This window comes from Trachinotus anak, unplaced genomic scaffold (genome assembly GCF_046630095.1).
Source record: "Trachinotus anak isolate AG129_WGS33_773 ecotype Australia unplaced genomic scaffold, CSIRO_AGI_Tana_v1 ptg000016l, whole genome shotgun sequence".
NCBI lineage: Eukaryota > Metazoa > Chordata > Actinopteri > Carangiformes > Carangidae > Trachinotus > Trachinotus anak.
In genome coordinates, this window is record NW_027273867.1 from 6526435 (window position 1) to 6547021 (window position 20587).

The 20587-nt window shown below is 40.4% G+C and overlaps 4 protein-coding genes across 4 annotated transcripts in view; 1 reads left to right on the forward strand and 3 right to left on the reverse strand.

Annotated features, from left to right (window-relative positions):
• The window catches only part of LOC139634265 (hippocalcin-like protein 1), a 39528-nt gene extending 34865 nt beyond the window's left edge, over nt 1–4663 (forward strand). Inside the window, exon 5 of the mRNA XM_071500623.1 lies at nt 1186–4663. Coding sequence (XP_071356724.1) covers nt 1186–1283 — 98 coding nt within the window. The 3' untranslated portion in view covers nt 1284–4663. The remainder of the gene's footprint in view (nt 1–1185) is intronic.
• Nucleotides 4664–5000: 337 nt separating this feature from the next.
• Nucleotides 5001–13579, reverse strand: LOC139634262 (transmembrane protein 54-like). The gene is made up of 6 exons (XM_071500620.1): nt 13423–13579; nt 11873–12069; nt 10852–10911; nt 8342–8533; nt 6126–6272; nt 5001–6007 (listed from the first exon to the last, which is right to left on the reverse strand). The coding sequence occupies exons 1-6, from the start codon at nt 13433–13435 to the stop codon at nt 5612–5614; spliced, it is 1005 nt and encodes a 334-aa protein (XP_071356721.1). The 5' UTR covers nt 13436–13579; the 3' UTR covers nt 5001–5611.
• Nucleotides 13580–14516: 937 nt separating this feature from the next.
• Nucleotides 14517–16614, reverse strand: LOC139634264 (gap junction beta-3 protein-like). Its single transcript, XM_071500622.1, has 2 exons — nt 16321–16614; nt 14517–15853 (listed from the first exon to the last, which is right to left on the reverse strand). Exon 2 carries the CDS (start codon nt 15765–15767, stop codon nt 15036–15038), a length of 732 nt encoding a protein of 243 aa, XP_071356723.1. The 5' UTR covers nt 15768–15853; nt 16321–16614; the 3' UTR covers nt 14517–15035.
• A 772-nt stretch (nt 16615–17386) lies between these two features.
• Nucleotides 17387–20537, reverse strand: LOC139634263 (gap junction beta-4 protein-like). Its single transcript, XM_071500621.1, has 2 exons — nt 18350–20537; nt 17387–18216 (listed from the first exon to the last, which is right to left on the reverse strand). The coding sequence occupies exons 1-2, from the start codon at nt 18883–18885 to the stop codon at nt 17901–17903; spliced, it is 852 nt and encodes a 283-aa protein (XP_071356722.1). The 5' UTR covers nt 18886–20537; the 3' UTR covers nt 17387–17900.
• Between the last annotated feature and the right edge of the window lie 50 nt (nt 20538–20587).

The following is a 20587-nucleotide window of genomic DNA, read 5'->3' on the forward strand; positions in this document are numbered from 1 at the left end:
AAATTAATGATGATGAATATTGACCTTTTCATTATTTAACACTCACAGACATGCTAACTTCCCTGTGAGGCTGTACCTCAGCACAACAGGGCTTTGACCTAAATGCTGAAGTCTAAAGAAAGGCAACAGTAACAATGCTAGCATGCTGATGTTAGCAGCTATAATGTTTATCATGTTTACCGCTTAGTTTAGCGTGTCAGCATGCTAACATTCTCATGGCCACATTCTCGGTGGATTACCATGACATTTGGTACTAGTACCATATTCATGGTCCCAAAATAGTTGTAAAGATGTCTCTAAAAGCCATAACAGTCAAGCTTGTGGTGGTGCTAGATGAAAAGTAGGGATCACCAAAGTCAGTAGGATTCATCCTCTGGAGACCATGAATATCTGTACCAAATGTCTTGGCAGTGCACCCAATAGCTGTAAAGAAACATGACTAACATCCAGAATGGTTAACCTTATGATGATGCTTGATGAAATGTTGGGATCACCAAAGTCAGAAGGATTCACCCTCTGGGGAACCATGGATCATGACATTTCATCCAGCACTTGTTGAGTGAGATATTTCAGTCTGGACCAAAGAGGTGGACCGACCGACCAACAGATACGTCGATATTTCCATCCACAGAGCTATGCTGGTAGCATGTCTAAAAACACCCAACCAAACCCACAGCTGTGAAACAAAGTGAACACATCTTTTGACCAAGATCCAATAAGTTGGATTTTTCTGCTCAGCCTGTTTCCTCCACCTCAAGTAGTCAATTCCATAACTGAACTATAAAAATCATTCAGTGACCCTCACATGGCTCCCATCCCAAATCTCCCACTGTAGCCAAGTTTGGTGCACATTTGTGTACACCCAGAAATTTAAAATAGTGCTGTGTTGCAGTGATTCACACATAACAAAGATTTAAGGCCCCAAACTCCAGCTGAAAGATCGAGCACAAAAACACACAAGCTTTGGATTATGTTTTCAAACTTAATGCCTTACCACCACTTATTCTTACCAAACCTGATAATTCAAGAAGCTTAACATATAAAATTCACGTGTTTCTCACTGAAGACATATTTCAGATTATGTCTTTTCACACCTTATTGATAAACAAAGGGAAGCTGCAGCACCATAGTCCTATAAAATAATGTCAATTTCTTGTTTTCTCTCTCTCTCTGTCTGTCCTGCAGGCAAATTGTCCCTGGAGGAGTTTATCAAAGGTGCCAAAAGCGACCCTTCCATCGTTCGGCTACTCCAGTGCGACCCCAGCTCGGCCTCCCAGTTCTGAACTACCGCCCCGCTACGACCCCTTCCTCTTCACCTTCTCTGTTGCTATTGAACCAGTCACTCAAATCAATGCATGATGGTTCTCGTCTCTCATATCATCTTAATTTTTTTGTTGTTGTGTGCAAGGATGGAGGAGGGATTTTAAAGAGGATAAGAAAAGTCACCACTGTCATTTTACTTTCATTTTTGTATTTGGGGAAAAATGATGAAGGGACATGCATACATTTAATGATCAGTCGACAGAGGCATCCGCTAATTTTCCCGAATATCTCTCTCTCTCTCTGGAACATCGGATTTCCAGGGGGCATGTGACAAAGTTTTTTTTTTTGCGGGGTGGGGATTGCTCCGTTCCTCCCCCAACTCACATGTATATCATGTATATACTGTATGTCTATGTATATCATAAGATGAAGTACATTCGTCTTCATGTATGGTGCACACTCTCTGGCATTGAAAGGCAGTATTATGTAGCGTAGCTTCCTGGTCTGATCTGAATGGGTGGTCGGGAGGGTGGAGGTTGGTGGGTGGGTTTATTGGGATGATTCTCTGACAAAAAGAAGGCCTAAGATCCCATTAGGTTTTTATTGATATCTACTTGCATTTTGTTGATTTTTAAATTTTAAATGTTTTTTTTTTTCATTTGTACATATTGTTTTCCTCCTTCATGTTGTTTTATTTATTCATTTTTATTCTTATTATTGTGCTTTTACTTTGATATGTTGTTTAAGATGACCATGTTCTAGTTTACAGTGACAGAGAGAGAGGGAAAATGTGCGTTAAGACTGACCTCTCTGGGATTTGTGGTTTTTGTTCAAGTGGAAGAAGAATATGAAATTCTAGTGAAATAAGGAGTTCCCATAATGCATTTGATCAACGACACCAGTAGCACATATCGTTTGAGCCGCCATGTGTTTATAAAGTATGGCTGCGCATTTGGTCTGAATGTGTGTGTGCATGTGAATATGCACTGTATGCTTGAGGCTAACTTTTACAGTATTACCATGTTGTGTTGTTTCTTAATTTGTAAGTATTTTAAAGTTCTTTATCAACGAGCAGTTAACTTAAAATAGTCGTGACCTGTGACTAAGCTGCATGATCCTACGAACCCAACGACAACGACACAGAAACAGTTCACGCACAGTGGTATCTTTTGTAGCTCTGCAGCCTACTCAGCACCGTAACCAGGCAGAAATGACTAAATATTTGTCTTGCTTTGGGACAAACCCCTGACCCCACTCTCTTTTCCTCATGACAGACAGGAAAACTCACTAAGGGCTCGTTCATCACTCTCTAGCTGAATGCTTTTATAACCTCCTGGATTAGTCTGCTTACAGGGCAGTTAGATGAAGGGACACATGTCACAAGACAGGAGCAGGTTCAGACACTTGTTCTGATTTGGATTTTTAGGGTTTCTCCAGACAGAAACCAGTGACCATGTTTATATTAATGCTTATAGAAATCCTTAATATCTGGGATACCTATTCTAACATATTTACTTTAGTTAGGAGCACAGACAAAGTGGAACACTTCCAGACATCAAATCAGTCTCTCTGATTTAAACGAAATGTAAGACTTTAAACTACTTTAAACACAATATTAGAGTTTGAAAACAAACACAGCCGGGACTGAATGAAAACTTGTTTCACAATAAAAAGCTCCATCTGAAATACTGTGCAAATGTAAACAGAGCCACTGGTTGCAGCAGTGCCAGCACTGCTCTCATGTATCAGCCATGTAAAGCCCCATTGACAGATCACTGTTGCCATCTTCTGTTTCGGAGATTTAACACACACTACAAATTCAGTCTGCGACGTAGCTAACCACAAAGGGGACTAAAAGAAAAAATTAAAAGTTGAAATAAAACTGCATATTTGAGGTAAGCCCTAGTTGAAAAAGGTATTTTAAGAGTGGACCTGTTGCCACCAAATCACCGAAGACACAGGTTATTATTGTTACTATTATACAAAATATTGATATGATGAACAAGAAACACGAAGCTTTTAACCTACGACCACTCTAAAAGTACCAGTAGATATTAATATAAAACATATTAGTGTTATACTGGTATTTCTTTGTTGTTTTAGACTGATAATACACATGTATTTAGCAGTGGAACTAAGTATATTTTCTCAAGTACTGGACACTGATAAAGTACATCACTTGAGCATTATAATTTTAATTTTTTTACTTAACTGCATTTATTTAAGAGATGTAGTTACTTTTTTTAAGATTAAGATATTACATAGTAAACAGTTTATGAAATATGTGTTGTTACAGATTAAAGAACTCAAAAGTAGCAGTTACAATAAACTCCACTTTAATTAACTATAACTTTAAAGTACTGCTTACATGTTGATGCATTAATAATGATCCAATAATGTAATAACACTAACTAGTGCCATTCTGTATAATGAGTAACTTTACTGTTGATACTTTAAGTAGATTTTATTGCTTATATTTCTGTCCTTTTTACTTAAGTAAACACTGAATGCAGGATTTTCATTTATAGTGTGGTACTGCTTCTTTTATCTACTGGTACTTAGGAAAGCTGATATTCAAAACCCCTAAATTTGACCATGGGCATTACTGGTTAAGGATGCTGTATTTATTCCACAATTTTATTCTTATGATTTTAAGAAATCCTTTTTCAACGGGACACTGAAAGGCTGCATTAAAACTCAGACTAATTCAGTTATGTCAGGTGGGTTAGCAGCGGGGGAAGAGGGAAAGGTGAGGTATAAACCAAAAACATCATCACACTTGGATGATTTCTCTGTCTGCTGTGTGAGATAGAAACAAGTGTTTGTTCGCCGGTCAGAAAGAAAAGCCCATCGTTCATCTGCCAAACTGCAATCTGCTTTTTAAAAATGACCAATATCAGCCTGAAATATGATTCTAATTGTGATATTTATATTGAAATTGGGTTGCCTGACATTTGACTACCTCACAAACTGAATTGTGTGCAATGGTGGCAAAGTGAACTACCAATCAGAGCCTGAGAGCTGCGCTGGTGCGACTTCATCCACACAACATTAGACTTTATCTAAGGTGAACTTGTACCAAACGTTTGCACAGGAGCTTCCTAACCAGCCACACCTCTGCTTTGGAGACCCTGTAGTGTCACTGCCTTCTGCTGGTAGGATAAGGAACAACAGTTGCTATCCCATGATCTATTACAGTTTAACCCTTTTTCTATTCTCACTGCCTCTGATATACTGGTACCTTGTGTTGGATAAATACGCTCCCCCTTCTTTCTTCCTTCCTTCCTTCCTAACCTCTCTTTCCTTCCTTCCTATTTTTCTGTTGCATGAAAACCTCACATGAGGATGTCATGTTTGTTCCGTTGGACCTGAAATAGAAATATACTTAAGTGTTTCAAAACTGCACGTGTGGACTGTTTCCTCATTTCTGGTTATTCACATATGCAATACATTACGAGTATGACATTGTGGACCGGGGTAATGTCTGGTCTGACAGCTGAGCTTTACTGTCATGAATCTGCAGTCTGTCAAGGCACATCGTAGGCCCATATCAACATTCACCTGACAGGACATGGGTGGATGTGTTTGTACCAGCGTGTCATTCATGTATACATGAGAGTTTTGAGTGTAACCAGTCATACCTGTCAGGCCACTATAGCCGCTGGTATTAGCACATATGAAAATGAGATATTTTCGGTTACATGGCTCAGATGCAAACCACAGAAAAGCTGCTTGAATTTGAATTTGAATAAAACCTTTATTTACTTAGGCAATAAATACAAAATCCTGCAGCACTAGTTTCTCATGAAACTAGTTTTTCTTGACCTAACTGCAGACAAAATGCACACTTTTATTCTAGATTACTCAAACATGCAAACCTGAGTTTCATCCTCCCTTAAAAATGGGTAAAAGGTTGAAGGCACACCCACACACTTTGGGCATTCTGTGTTGCTTCATTTGCTGGGACATTTCCCTGTCTCTTACCTCCATTATATGTGTAAACCAGAACATAAGAGTAATAGTTCAAGCTAACCATGTCCTAAATCCTGAGAACAAGCATTAATTCCCAATGTCGGCAATACAGCAATACACACACTCACATAAGTGGGATTCCACACACAGGCCAAAGATCCTGCAAGCTGCAGACATTTCATGTATCAGGTTCGATCTCGAGTCCACTGCATTGCTACATAAAACATCCTCAGTCTCGGAGTCCACAGCTTTGAAGTAATGAGAGGAAGCAGGGTTGGGAATATGTTTATGATATATGAATATGTTTGAAGCTAAATAAAAAGTTCATAAACTCACAGCCCTTGTTCTCCAAGAAGTTCTGACCTGTCAGATAAGGCTAAATCCAGAAGCTGGACCTTTCCAGCGTACCCCTCTCCAGCAGTTGGTGCTGCTCCGGTGCCCTTTGCAGACTGCCAGCCCTCGTCTCCGGCCTTTCTCTGCCTGACCTTTCTCTGTACGTCTGGCGAAGAGGCTGCCTCTCCGAGGGAGGAAGACTCTGGTGCTGACGAGGAGGATGCTTTGGAGGGGGAGGAGGTTGGCGCTGCCGGCTTGGGGGTGCTGTGTTTCGTCTCGGAGGTTCGTGATAGCTTCTTGGAGGTTCAGTATAGCGAGTTGGAGGTTCATTGTAGGTTCTTGGAGGTTCACTATAGCGAGTTGGAGGTTCATTGTAGGTTCTTGGTGGTTCACTATAGCGAGAGGAAGCAGCTTTCTCCATCGGCCTCACCACATTTATCTACACAAACACAGAGAAATTATTATTAAAATATTGCCCTACTTAAAACAGCCTTCTGCGACATCTAAAGGATTTAATTTTTAAAGCAGTACAATGTGTATTTGAGTCAAAATCTCACCGCTCTGCCATAGTCTCTGTGTGTCTTCCTGTTAGGGCAGCAAAGCAGACCCAGGAATGAAAAGCACACAGCAAAGCACCGGGCACAAAACACAACCTGGATGACACAGGTCACGATCAGAGGCACCCAAAGGATCAGAGTGGTACTCTGGGGAGAGACAGAGGAGTGGAGAGGAGTTAGTGCTAACCACCAGCTGGACCATACAGAGCAAAGTTTGAGGCAAAGGTGCTCGGTAGCTCCACATAAATGGGCAAACTGTGGAAAATGATGTGATACAGAACAGTTTTTTTTCCAGACAGCTCTGGAGCACAGGGGAGTCAGCATTGTGAATAAAATATGCAGAGAAAAATATATCAAAGTAAAAGTGTCCAGAGGTAATTCAAAGAGAAAGAGCTGCCTTTTGTCAGGCATGCTGACTACAAAGAGAATAAAAGTTTAAAGTTAAAAGTTTGGAGCTTTCTTTGGAAATCATGGTGAAATATGCAGAAAACACAAATAAATAAATAAACCTTACATAACCATCACTACTGCCTCTAAGCAACTTTCAAAGCCTGAAACTCAAGACACATTTTCAGGTAATGTAATGCACCCCAAGGCAGCCATACTGGAGATCCCCAGCTAATATACAGCTCTGAGTGAACAGCATAGTCTCCAGTCTCAGTAGACCACAACATAGTCACTTCTGTGCTGACTCTGAGTTGGGACTCCTGTTCTGATTACAGGATAAATATGGTTTATTCCAACTTCGGTCTTATTTATGGTCATTATTTTTAAAGTAAAACCAAAAGTCAGCATATCTAAAAGTGACACTATTAGAAAACTAAATAAGACTTTGGGTGTATTTTTTTTTGTTCACCTTTATTTTTTCTTTCAAACAAGAGAGTGTGGTTTTAACATTAGTGACAGGAATGACTGCAAAAACTAAAAACCAAGGCCCAAGTTGTCATAAACAAGAATGATCCTTTAATGTTGGCTCGTGAGTTCAGTGTTTGTAGGGCCTACGTTGCTGTTACCTGCACATGAACTAAGGCTAGTCATGCTAGCTTCAGCTACTTAATTGTTCATTTATGGGTAACTGCTTTGCTAACTTTGCTAACTAACCACACTAATGTGATTGTTTAGCTTTTAGGGAATAAATGGACACTCAAACTACATCAGTCCAACATTAGCCAGCCAGACAAATTCTCAGATAGGTATTTTATGTATATGTGGTTGTAGCATTTTGTGGCTCATTGCAGATTTGATGTGCAGCTTGTAAATTAAGTAACATTAAAGTTGTGTGTAAAGGAGGTATCTATGGAAACAAGTAGCTGCTATAGCTACACAGAAGCTGATGTGTGCCTCATAAACAAAACTATACATAGGGGCTATGGCAGCTACCAACGATACCAGGGATACCAAAAACTATAGACAGATAGACAAGCTTCGCTTTCATGAGATCACTGCTTTCTATGACAGTGAATAACACAATGAACTGTAAACAGGCAGATGCCTTACAGCAGTCTCCTGTTCAATAAAGAAACAACTTCACGGTGTTGATCTGTGTCACAGAAGTGAATAAACTAATGTAGACAAAGCAGCTGTGCGGATTGTACGCCCATCTAGCCCTGTGTTTGTGCTGTTAACGGACAAAATCCGGCACTGAATTATCACTGAAAACCTACGCTGTATGAATCTGCAACGGCACCGCTATTAACCTCTTGTGTCAAGTATAAATCCAGCTTAAGACAAAGGTCACTTAACTGACAAACTGTAGACTACAAGCTGTGCTAAAATGCCAAAGTGGTGCTGATGTGTGGATGCGGCTGTGAGGCTGAGCCGGCCTGACAGTCCATCTGTAGCACACTGGAACAGGACAGAGCCTAAAGTGGACCGACAGGGTCAGGTCAGCATTTCTGCCACCAGCCCATGGGCTGCAGAGTGTGACTGACTGAGTGACAGAAAAGACAGTCACCCAGCCTCCCACTCTCACACACTATGCACACACACACACAGACACACACACACACACACACACACACACACACACACACACACACACACACACACACACACACACACACAAGGGATACGGCCGCCATGACACGCAGCCACACCGCTCTGTTGTGATTATGCAGCGGCGACAATGGTCAGCCGTTCAAAGAGCCAGCTGCTGTGGAACAAGTCACAGTTCATGCTTTGATCTCAGCGTCTGTAGCACACACTAATACACTCACATAGATGCGTGTGGGGTCAAAAGGACACTCGTTGGTGATGCTGGAGTAGCCAATGGCATCAGGGAAGCGACAGTGAGTCAGGAGGCTCCGCCCGCCATGAATGATGGCTGTCACCACGGACACCAAGAGTCCGATGGCTGAAGCTGCTGCCATGATTGATGCCGCCAGACTGACTGAGAAAAGTGACCACGTCTGTGGGAGACACACAAACAAAATATTTAAGAAAGAAAAACTTTATGATTGATATGATGAAGCTTTCAGGCTCCTGGCTGGGAAACTGGGGCATCTGCAGCGGTAAATAGATAAAAGCACAGCAAAGAATAAACAATAGTAATACAGACAGAGCAGATTCAAGGCATCTGTTACAACATGAAAGTGTTATATTTAAGGATAAGAAATAAAATCTGGATGCAAATGAAAAACAAAACAAAACGAAAAAAAACAGGAAAACATGAATATATATGAAATATCTGAAATATGTAACAAAGAAAAAAAATCAAGATCAACTGAATGAAGACAAAATGAAGACAGCAATACGGCTTTAAAATGTTGTTTCCCATAATTAAAAGTGATGTGTCACTCAACTCCACTGATTTCATATGTGAAAATCAGTACTACTGCTCAGCCTGTGAAAACAGCTGTATAATGTCTCTATAGTGAGCTTTACGAGGCCTGAAAACCCTGAATGACCCTTATGGTGTCACCACGTGTAAATTATGTGCAAATGCAGTCAGTATAGTTAAATCACATTCTTCAGAAATAAAGCTGCTCTGAAAGTTGAAAGGTCACCTGACACAGACCTGTGGATTGGATGTCACTATCCACATAATCCATCCATATTGTTGCATGTTGTATATGGATACATATAGTATCTATGTTGTGTTTGTAACCAGGTCAAAGTTTTTCACCTCTCTCCTGTGAGTTTTCCAACTTAATGAAAGTGTAATTCTAAATCTTTGGAGTACCCCTTTTAAATACAATAATAAATGAGCTGAAATGATTAGTCATTGAGTCAATTTGCTGATCTACATACAAATAATTAGCCACTAGTTTGATAACTGATAAACTGTTTCAGGATTTTTTCAAGCAAAAATTCTCAGGTTCCTGCTTCTCTGTCGTATATAATATGAGATTGGGACTTTTGACATTTAAAGGCAACAAGAAAAAAAATTATAATCACTTGAAAAAATAATTGGCAAATTAATAGATAAAAGTAAAAATGTATTAAAAGGAAAAAGTATTGTATCCAAAAGCCTGATATATCTTATTCCTCTGTAGCACAGAGCTTCATTATTACTCAACAACTATTAAAAACACATCAGTGAGCCACACCATTGCACTGGTTGACATGTTCTTTTATCACCATGAACACACACACGCTGTAGTTTATTCTAAGTTAATCCAACATACACCATCCTGCTGCTGTAAATACTCAAGGTAAAGTGAAAATAGTCCCCAACAGAGACACGATTTACTCGTTGGAGTGACGACTGCTAAAAACAGTTTTAGGGATTACTGTTTCTGTCCCCTCTATACATCTTCAGTAGGAACCATGGGCTTGACTCTGCCATAGACAGGACAGGGGAGCCCATAGGTGTTCAGACACTGACTCACACTGTTGGTTTGTAGTAAGTCAAATTCCCAGTAGAACATTTATAAAGCTATCAGCTGTGCACGATGATATATGACAAATAAATGTTCTGGACAGAGAAGCCCAACCTTTAAGGCGTTTGCAGAAGGTGAGACGTGCATACACAAAGTCTCCACACCTTTCAAACTGCTTTGTGAAGATGATGTAATTGAATCGAAACCCGATAAGAATGAGAAATAATAATAATCTGTCTGGGACATTAAAAACTGTAGTAGCCCGAACATGTGATAACGAACTATGTTAACATAAAAAAAAGGGAGTGTTGAGATTAAATGGTATTCATGCCAAGTGATGCCTAGATGACTGAATAAGATAACAAGGCGGATGAGGAGGGACCATGATGTTTGTCAGCTCTGCCCTGGCCAGTTAGTTCACAGCTGCTCTCACTAACAAAGGAGAGCGGGAGTGGTTTATCGTGGCAGGTTTGGCCGCGCTTACTCATTCTGTTCAGATCCCTGCCTCGTCAGTCCCGTCTGAGCAGCCTGACAGCTGACTGAATAAACAGAGAGAAAAAGCCACACTGCTCAGCCGGAAGAAGAGAAGAAAAAAAGAAAAAAGAAAAAAAACAGACTGTTCCAGCTCTGCAGGGCTGGACTCAGACACCTGAAGCAACATGCAGGAGCTCAAAGGGAATTTTTTTAGACAGGCGGAGAGAAAAGCTGAGAATAAAGTGTAAGAAAATATCAAAGAGAATACAGGTGTATGTGCAGTTCAGGTAGACAGAGTGCCATGAGAAATACCAATCTGACAAGGTAGAAAAAGATCAGTGTGTATTTTTAATCTTTTTTTAAAATACTTCTTGAGAACTTTAAAATAAAAAAAAGTAATGATCTGTAGAAAAAACACAAGTGATACTAACCAGGCCTTTGCTCTTCTTGTTTTTAGACAGGACAATAGCCAGAATGCCAACAACAATTCCCTGCAGAGACAAGACAGATATTGTTCCATTATGACTATACAGAGGAAAACAACAACAACAAAAATGCTGAGACTTCAAATCATGTATTTCGCAAGACAGTCAACGTAGCAACGCAGGCAAAGTCAAAACATCTTACATGTTATCATTACAAGCATTTCAAATGTGTGTTCAAGTGCCTCTTTGTGTGTTTTGAAAGTTGTTTTTGTCAGACCTGACAAAACCATCATGGAATAGCCCTTAACCCTTACATGAAATCAGATTATCAGCTGAATCGGTCACTGATTCAGACGACCAAATCTTCAGTCTTGGCTTCATCAGACCAGAGAATCTTGTTTTTTACAGCCTGACAGGCCTTTAGGTGCTTTCACATGTCTTTCACTGAGGAGAGGTTTCTGTCTGGCCACTCTGCCATACTGCTCAGATTGGTGGAGTGCTGCAGTGATGGCTGACCTTCTGGAAGTTTCTCCCATCTCCACACAGGATCTCTGGAGCGAGTGACCATTGGGTTCTTGGTCACCTCTCTTACCAAGCACCTTCTTCTCCCTATTTCTCAGTTTGGCCGGGTGGCCGGCTCTAGTCCTTGCTGTTCCAGGAAGGATTATGGAGCCCACTGTGCTCTTGGGAACCTTCAGTGCAGCAGAAATGTTTTTGTGTCCTTCCCCAGATCTGTGCCTCGACACAACCCCGTCTCTGAGCTCTGTAAGCAACTCCTTCCTCCTCATGGTTTTTGTGCTGATATACACTGAAGTCTGAGACCTTATATAGACAGGTGTATGCTTTTCCAAATCACGATTCTTCCAAACATTTCTAAAAATTCAGTTTTGTCTTATTGAGTGTTTTCTCAGAGTGATGGAGTCAGGGCCAGGGATATTAATTTTAATGAGTATAGCACAAGGCTTCAGTATTAAATGTGAAAAAGTAAATACTTTCTGAATGCAGCTGTATATCTTTACACACTCACCACCAGGCCGGAGGTGAGAGCCACTACGTTAGAGATGGCGTACTCCATGGCTCGGGCCTGCTTGTGGAGGTTGATGTGTCTGAGCACCACGCCGTGCACCAGGGCTCCTAACAGGAAGTTAACGTGACCGATGAGGATCATGCTCAGACCCATCTTCATCAGGGCCTTCGGTTCCTCCAGGCTGGAACAACACACTCCTGAAGAGTGGAGGAAAGAAGAGAAGCAAGTTAATGCTCCAGGAAGTGAAATATATAAAAAAAAAAACTTTTGCACAAAGCAAAGAGAGTTGCAGTGATTTCACATAACGTTACGTCATCCATGTTGACCCTGTGGTATTGATCAGAGATGCACAGGAGCCTGGTCAAAACCACCACAAAGATGTCACCTGCATTAATGATTAGCTGCTGAGCACATAACTACAGTACACGCTGTGCACACTGGAACTGGCCCAAACAAGTGTATAGAGTTGACTGAAGAATGTAAAGAAGAAGAAAACTACATTTTACATGAACAGAATTAGAGTCAAGAGGATAAATATGCTAAATCAATAATTGCTGCTTGTAAAACTAGAAGAAATAAAATTGTAACAAATATATTTAAGCAGCATTTTCAGTTTAGGTCAAAGTAAGGTTATGAGCAAAGGGGATAATTGTGTAAAATTCAGTCACATTTTTAAACTGAAAACATGAAAAGCAACTTTCGGACCAGACATTCTCTGCTTGCCGGTGACAGTGACAATATTAAATTTTAAACTAAAACCTAACTTTCACAAAACAAAGAAACCTGGCATTGCAAATACCATCTGAAAAGTTACAAACTCATGCCAGGGCTCAATTGTAATCCCCTCCTGTGACAAGTACAAGTACATGTAATGTTACAGAATAAATCTGAACCATTTGTGAAACGTAATTATTGTACTTAATGTAGTCGTTTCAACTTGGTTTATACAAATAATGTCCAACAGAATAATGGATATAGAATAAAGTGGTGTTTTGTAATGCAAGTCTATATATCTGTGTGTGTGTGTGTGTGTGTGTGTGTGTGTGTGTGTGTGTGTGTGTGTGTGTGTGTGTGTGTGATATAGGACATGTCCTTTGTCACACTCCTCTGCATTCATTGAAACTACCCACATGCAGAAGTGACTATTGGCATTTCAGATAGCATTAACACTATTCAGCCTCAGACACATAAACCATGTGGGCCAAAAGATGTGGGTTCTACATAGAAGTCCTTACTGTCTTACATCAGTGTAAAATATCACGCCCAATAAACAATCATTATCCACACCATCACTTTGACACAAGTGCTGTTCAAATTGTTTTAATCTGCAAGGAGACATTTTGAACCAATGAAAGGACCTCACCAAATGCTCACAAATATAAGTGTGATTATGGAGTTTCAAAGCTTTCCTCACTAGTTATCAGAGTGGCTCATCCTCAGACTGGTGTGCCACACCAACACCACACCTTCACAAACACACCGACACTTCTAAACAAACACTGTCTGCCATTTACACACAATTAAATCAGCTTCCCAGTCCCTTTTATTACCTGCACCGGCCATCTCCGTCAGGTCACCATTCGTTTGAATTGATAGAAAGTTTTGTGTGTTGACTTTGTTGTCCCCTCTTCCCTCTTATCCCCACTTCTCTTCAAAGCATGACGTTCCGGGCAGAAAGCAGGGCAAGCAGCAATCGATACTTCTGCTCGACTATTTCAGAATAAAATCTCATTTCATCTTCGTACTCATCATGATACCAGTTTTAGCTTTCAATTAGTCTTTGAAGAGTTTAATAACTTGTCTAACCATAGCTCATATCGTGCAATGTATTTAGATGAAAGTTATGTAAAATGCATGAACGAAGAAAAAACATAATACTGCAATTGTCTAAAAAAAGTGAATAAAAAGTACCAAAGGTTATTTTTAAGAAATAATGTGTAGCAAATCAATGCTATAAAAAGGTTTTCTCCCTTCCTCTAAATGTTCCAAACATACACTCCTGGGGTCAATTCCTCTTCACAAGGTGAGGCATATTGTGCTTTTATTTTGAAACCCTAGTAATCCGTTGTCTGCTGAATTTCGGAAACTTTGACGCAAACGAGCGCAGGTGCACATGGGAAAGAAGTTCTTGATTTTTGTGGTAGAAGAAGGTAGAAATCCCTCATTAGTATATACAGCACTTCGGCCACCAAAATGTATTCATTAAGGTTGTTTTTTTTAAAGCTGTAAACGGTTGTTTTTGCTGTATGTGGTGCGTTAAAGACATTCATCTATTATGTTATTTCCGGTGTCAACACCTGAGTCAAAGCCTGACAAACCATGACCGATTAACTATGCAGACTATGTTATCATTTCAGAGGTGAAGTCAAAATCCTAAGATCACCAACCTCATTGTAAAGTTACTAATGAATACCACTATAGTTCATGAACATGGCAGAAATTCATAGGTGGCTTTTTGGTATTTATGTAATGCACGATCATCAGATTTGTGAATGGAATCATTGTCATGTTTTCTGGAGGCTTCACACTCTTCACATGATAGTGTAGTATGGCTTTACTGCCACCAGGTGGAGAAAAGGCGCCATTACAGGAGGAGAAAGCAGCTATTTCCCGCGATCGTGCTTTTTCAATGATTGACTCCAAGTCGAAAAGAAAACTTTATTCTCAGTGCTTTGACAATCTTTTTCAGGGAGAACATAAAACAAATATGTCAGTTTTATTCATTGTTATGCTGACAATGGTCACAAATCTATGAGCACCATCTTTTCATTTAATCATCAATTAGTCCATTATGTATGTAAATACCCTTAAGGGATAGGTTCACCTTTTCCACATCTGTCTTAATACACACATACCTATATGCACATTGAAAGAGTTACTGGTTGCTCTAATCATTCCTCTTGATGGCCATGTAGAGTTCATTTCCTAATGTAAAGACAAACTTTACATGGGACATCACCCATCGCTTACATTTCACAGTATTGGCAGGAGGAACAATTGCAACAAACAACTTTTTCAAGGTACATTAAGTCATGTGACCATTGTATTAAGTCCGACTTAAAAAAAGGTGAATTTATTCTTTAATAGAGAAAAAAAAAGATAATAACAGTTACTCAAATAGAGGTATAAGAAGACATCTTGATTGTCTACACTGCGTCTCCAGCTAGGATGTAAGAGAGGACTTGCAGCCATCACAGTCCGTGCCAGGGTGGATCTTTCTAGACGAAGTGTGGATGGTGCCTCGATGTTTGAGATTCACCACCCGGGCTGCTATCAGATAAAAAATCTCACAGATATTGAGCACCACACACACGACAGACGCTCCCACCATGAAGTAGGTGAAAATGGTCTTCTCAGTAGGCCGGGCAATATAGCAGTCCACCAAATTGGGACAGGGACTGACATCACACTGGACTTTCCTGGGCAGCTTGAAGCTGTCATAGATATAGTGGAGCAGGTAGAGAAACGTGATTTCGAAGGTGGTTTTGATAAACAGGCTCATCAGATAAGTCCACCAGAGACCACCATGCTTTTGGCCTGGGTTGTCGTACAGCCGAGTATCGTCACCATGCTTGGCCCGGTACTTGCGTTCCCGCTCTTCACGGTAGGCCACGTGCAAAACCACCATGAATGAAGGACAGGTGACGAAGATGAGCTGGAGAGCCCAAAGGCGAATGTGGGAGATGGGGAAGAAGTAATCATAGCAGATGTTGGTGCAACCTGGTTGGCGGGTGTTGCAATCAAAGTGTCCCTGGTCGTCACTCCAGACACGCTCAGCAGCCACCACAAAGACCAACACCCGGAAGACAAAGACCACTGAAAGCCAGATGCGTCCAAAGGCAGTGGAGTATTTGTTGACTCCACTAAGAAGACCCTGGAGAAACTTCCAATCCATGAGTTCAGCTTTGACTCAGTGCTCTTGACCTGTCACTCTTTAGAGGTCTGTCTTTAAATGATGCAAGACGGAAACTTTATGCAGAGCTAGAACACAATAAAGATACAAAGGCAAAGTTAGTGATATGATATAAAAAATCCAGAAAATGATCTTTGATCCAGCAAAACCTTCTGTTATTGTTCCAGATATTTCAGCGTATTTTTGATAGGTGTTGTCTTTTCTGATCAAACATTTCACCGATAGCTCAAACCTTAAAAATCTGGGCCAGTCCTCACCAGTTATAAATGTTGCCACTTACTTACAAAGTTTACTTTGAACAGAGATGCCTTCAATAATTGATAAAATACTTGCTCGTTCGGCACATAAAGCCTTTCACAGTGCACAGGAACACTTGGTTTCAGCCTCATACGCCTTTAAGAAAGTTAAGGCTAAAGTTTGAATGTAGAGCTCTTTCTTAAATTGCTTCTTCTTTGCTTTGCAGAGAGTATTAAAATTGAATATGACAAACCTAAAATATTCATTCACTAAACATAACAAAGTTTTCCTAGTTTACCTTAACAATTCCGGTCTGCCTCTCAGTCCATAATGTCCCGTCTTGGAAATAGATTTAGAGGAATAGGTTCCACTGCTCACTTTGAGCAACTTCTCTCCTACAGTGGGTGTCCAATATTGACTGAGTAGAAAAATCAACTCTTGGCCATAATCTGGAGGTGTGGCCACTTTTGGCATCCACCCTGAATTCCCTTTAAATCACCAGCTACTTATGACAAACTTTCAAAAGCTTCTTGTCTGCATCAATTTATCTCTACATCAATTTATCTTAGAACTGACACTCAGCTAAGCGCTCTAGGAACAGTGAATGTACTATGGCAGTTGTAGGACTACAGTAAAAAAAACAAATTTCACCTAAACAACAAAATCAGGTTTGACTGAACAAGGAATTCTGTAACAAAGAGTGACTGTGCAAATTAATAAAGGGGACATGGTATAATACATAACAAGTAGACCTCGTTTAGGTTTGTTTATCTGCTCTGATCACCACATTTCTTTAGAGGTGACTTGATATCAGTTCCATTAAGCAGCTGCAATGTGGAGATATGCCCCTTTGTAGCCTTTGATTAATCAGTATTAAACAGGGCCACCACCTAACGTTTATTTGAGCAAGCACTCTGGAACCTTTAAACTACCTGAGATATGGAGAGCCAATGTCGCAGAAATCAGATACAAGCCTTTGCTTGTCCATTCTCTCAGGTAAGAATGTACAGTCACTGCCTTGTTAGTACACTCGGTTTTATGATACTGGCCTTTACAAATGTACTCTCGGTCTGTTGTTCTACTCTACAAGGAATGCAGGATGTTTAATTGTCATCAAAGTGGTCCGAAACTTACTGCAGGAGTGGCAGTTTTATCAACTTTTGTCAATAATGCTACTCCCATTACTAACCATGCGTTGGTCATTTTGTGGCCAAGTTTTTGTACGGCACGTGCTTTTAAACGTTTTACTCTGAATCTCTTTTGGTTCAATTCACTTCGTATTTCTACACCCATTTTTATCTGCCTTGCAGTATTATAAAGAAATTGCAGATGTCTTACCCAAAAACACACTGGACAAAGCTTCATTCAAAAAATTACCTGGATGATACACAGGTCATCAGTTTAATATCAGAAACTACTACCAGAGACAGCAAATTTCACAGGATGGTGGTTTATTCTAGATAATGTAATTGGAATGTCTTTATTTCTGGGATAAGTTGATGACATTGTTTATGCTCTTACATTGATAGTTGTTTATGTTAATATACACAGTGCAAGTCCAGCACATTTATTTTGTGTCCATGTTATTCTAGAAACTCAACAAAATAATATCATATAATCATATCAACAGAAAAAATAAATCACCTCTACAATATTTCAGTCATTTCAGATTACAAGTTTATAAAAAAGTATTACATATATGTTCATCTCAACAATATTAGGGGACAAAAACATTACATATGTGTGATGTAAAAGTGTTTAAAAAATGATATGACCTTTGTAAACAACAATTCCTGAGGACTATTAAGTTTCGGCCTTTAATTCTGGCCAACAGTATAAAATCCACCTAAGATTTTTACATGTTTCCTTAAGTCAAACTCATGATGATGATGATGTCTCTCGGGAGACTGCTATGCTGTACTCTGGGGCTGAACTCTCTTTGCCCACTTCTCCATTGCCACTGTCGACCATCTTTGCCTTCTCCAGGACAGGATCTTTGTATGCCGAGTTTTCCTTCCCAGTCAGAGGAGTTCTGGTCATCATGAAGGAGTTTTCTCTCATGGAATGAGGTCCTCCTTGGCAACACTCCCAGAACCTCTTCCCACACAGGTAGAAGACCTCGCAGAGAGTGAGTAAGATGCACACAAAGCTGGTCACCACCATGAAGATGGTGAATATTTTCTTCTCTGTGGGCCTTGGGAAGACATAGTCAAAGATGAAAGATACAGCATTAAGATTTATTGATCCTTTTAAAGAAATCTGCTTTTTAAGCAGGGGTCAGAGGTCAAGGTTAGCCATTGAGATTCCAGGATCTAAGGTGCCCTTACCTGGCAATGTAGCAGTCCACGACATTCGGACACGGGTCTTCACTGCATTTCACTAAAGGCGGGAAGAACGTGGCCTCGTAGATGTAGAACAGCAGGAAGACAAACACTGCATCCACTGTTATCTTGAAGAGCAGGCTGAAGAAGTAGGTCCACCAGAGACCCCCTCGTTTCTTCCCTGTGTTATCATACAGAGGGGTACAGTCTTCTCCGTGCTTCAGCCGGTGTTTGCGCTCCCGGTCTTGTCTGTAGGACACATGGAGAGTCACAAGAAACGACGGGCATGTGACAAAGATCAGCTGGAGAGCCCAGAGTCGGGTGTAGGAGATGGGGAAGTAGTGGTCGTAGCAGACATTTTGGCAACCGGGCTGACGGGTGTTACAGTCAAAGTCCTTCTGCTCATCGCCCCACACCTTCTCGCAAGCCACCAGGAAAACCAAAAGCCTGAAAATGAAAACGATAGCAAGCCAGATGCGGCCGAACGCCGTTGAGTACTTGTTCACCCCACTAAGGAGGCCCTCGAGGAAGGCCCAGTTCATGGTGTTGTCTCAGATATTAGGCTGGACCCACACAAAGAAAAATACCTTAAAACACCCCAGAATTTGGCACACACTCTGCTGAGTGGTCAAATACAGATGGCTTGGACTCACACTGAACTGAGAATATCAGGCACAAAGGCTCTTTAATATAGTACTTATTACTGCTGCCTTCTTGGCACAGGTTGAGGGGGAGGGAGGAATACTGAACAAAGCAAACATAGACTCATTCTTCAGCTACAGTCACTAGTGGAGCTGGTGATAGCAAATACCTTGACCAACAGACAGGAGAGATATAAGCCCCTTTTAAACAGAGATCGCGCCACATTACCATTAAGAAGACCCTTCATTATGTCGCCGCTGATTGTTTACAAGGAACCAAACAAAGCCTGTATGATGTTACCCCAGTGTGTGATTTTAGACAGCACCCTGATGTTTTGAAATCGCAGTCGTGACTTGCAATGCAAAAGCGTCATGCTGGCTCTATCTTTTACACAGATGTCAATCTGGCTCTGTGACAACTGCTGCTGCTGGTTTATTGCTGGAACAACAATGACCCACCCACCCATTCTGGATTTGTTCATTTTCTATGGAACAACATTCCCACCTTGGACAGGGTGTATAAAATGGGCTAGAGGCAGACAGATTGCTAGACACTAATTCACACATGAGCCCTTTTGTTCAGTGTACTGCAAGTTAAATGTAAAATATTCAAATAAATAGTTTGACATATTGGTAAATGCACTCTTTTACTTTCTTACTGGGAATTAGATGAGAGGAATGTGGCTCTGTCCAAAGATTAAAAAAGAATCTGCCTTCTAGCAAATTTTAGAGGTGCTTGTATATATTGTTTGCCTTTGGACAAAGCCAGGCTGCTTTTACCATGCATGTTTCCCGTTTTTATGCAAAGCAAAGTTACCAGTCTCCTTGCATGGTCGCTTGCTGCCATTAGCATGCGAGAATGTGTGCTAGACAGAGGCTCAATGCTCACCCCATTTTAGACCTAAGAGGCTCACAAAAAGCCACACCAAAATCAATTTATTTTAACTATTAGGACGAGTCATCTTGGTTATCAACTAGGATATTATCCAGCTTCATGTCAGAATGCAGCTAAAGGGATTTAAGCTGTTTATGGGAAGCCAAAAACATCTGTACTATCATAATAATAATAATTATTATTATTACTATTATTGTTTGTATTATTATTAATATTATTATTTGGTCATTATTATAATTGATGTTGTTTACTTCCTTTTCTTGTAACTTATGCTTGCAAATGAGACAGGCACCTTATATCTGCAGACAGACCATAGACTGTATATAAAGAGACAGAGCCACTCATGTGCTGGGTGGTGCTGCATCAACGCAGACACATTTAGTGACATATTTTCCTTTAGCAGGCAAAATAAAAGGATAAACCGTTGAACTGTTGTACCACCAAAGCCGCCTAAACAAGATATGTGTGTGAGCATTGTTGTTATTTTAAGATTTTCAAATATTTGCCTTAAAATGTAACCTTTAGTGTCGTTTTGGCACATTGGGTGTTTAAATTGAGGTGTGGTATTTTATAGTAAGTACAGTACAACCGGAAATCATTATTATAATTCTTGCGTGCTTGACTGGTGTCGGGTGAGGGGTCATAAATTGAGACAGACTCCCCACACTTGCATACACTATTCCCCCACTGCACAGCCGAAAGACAATA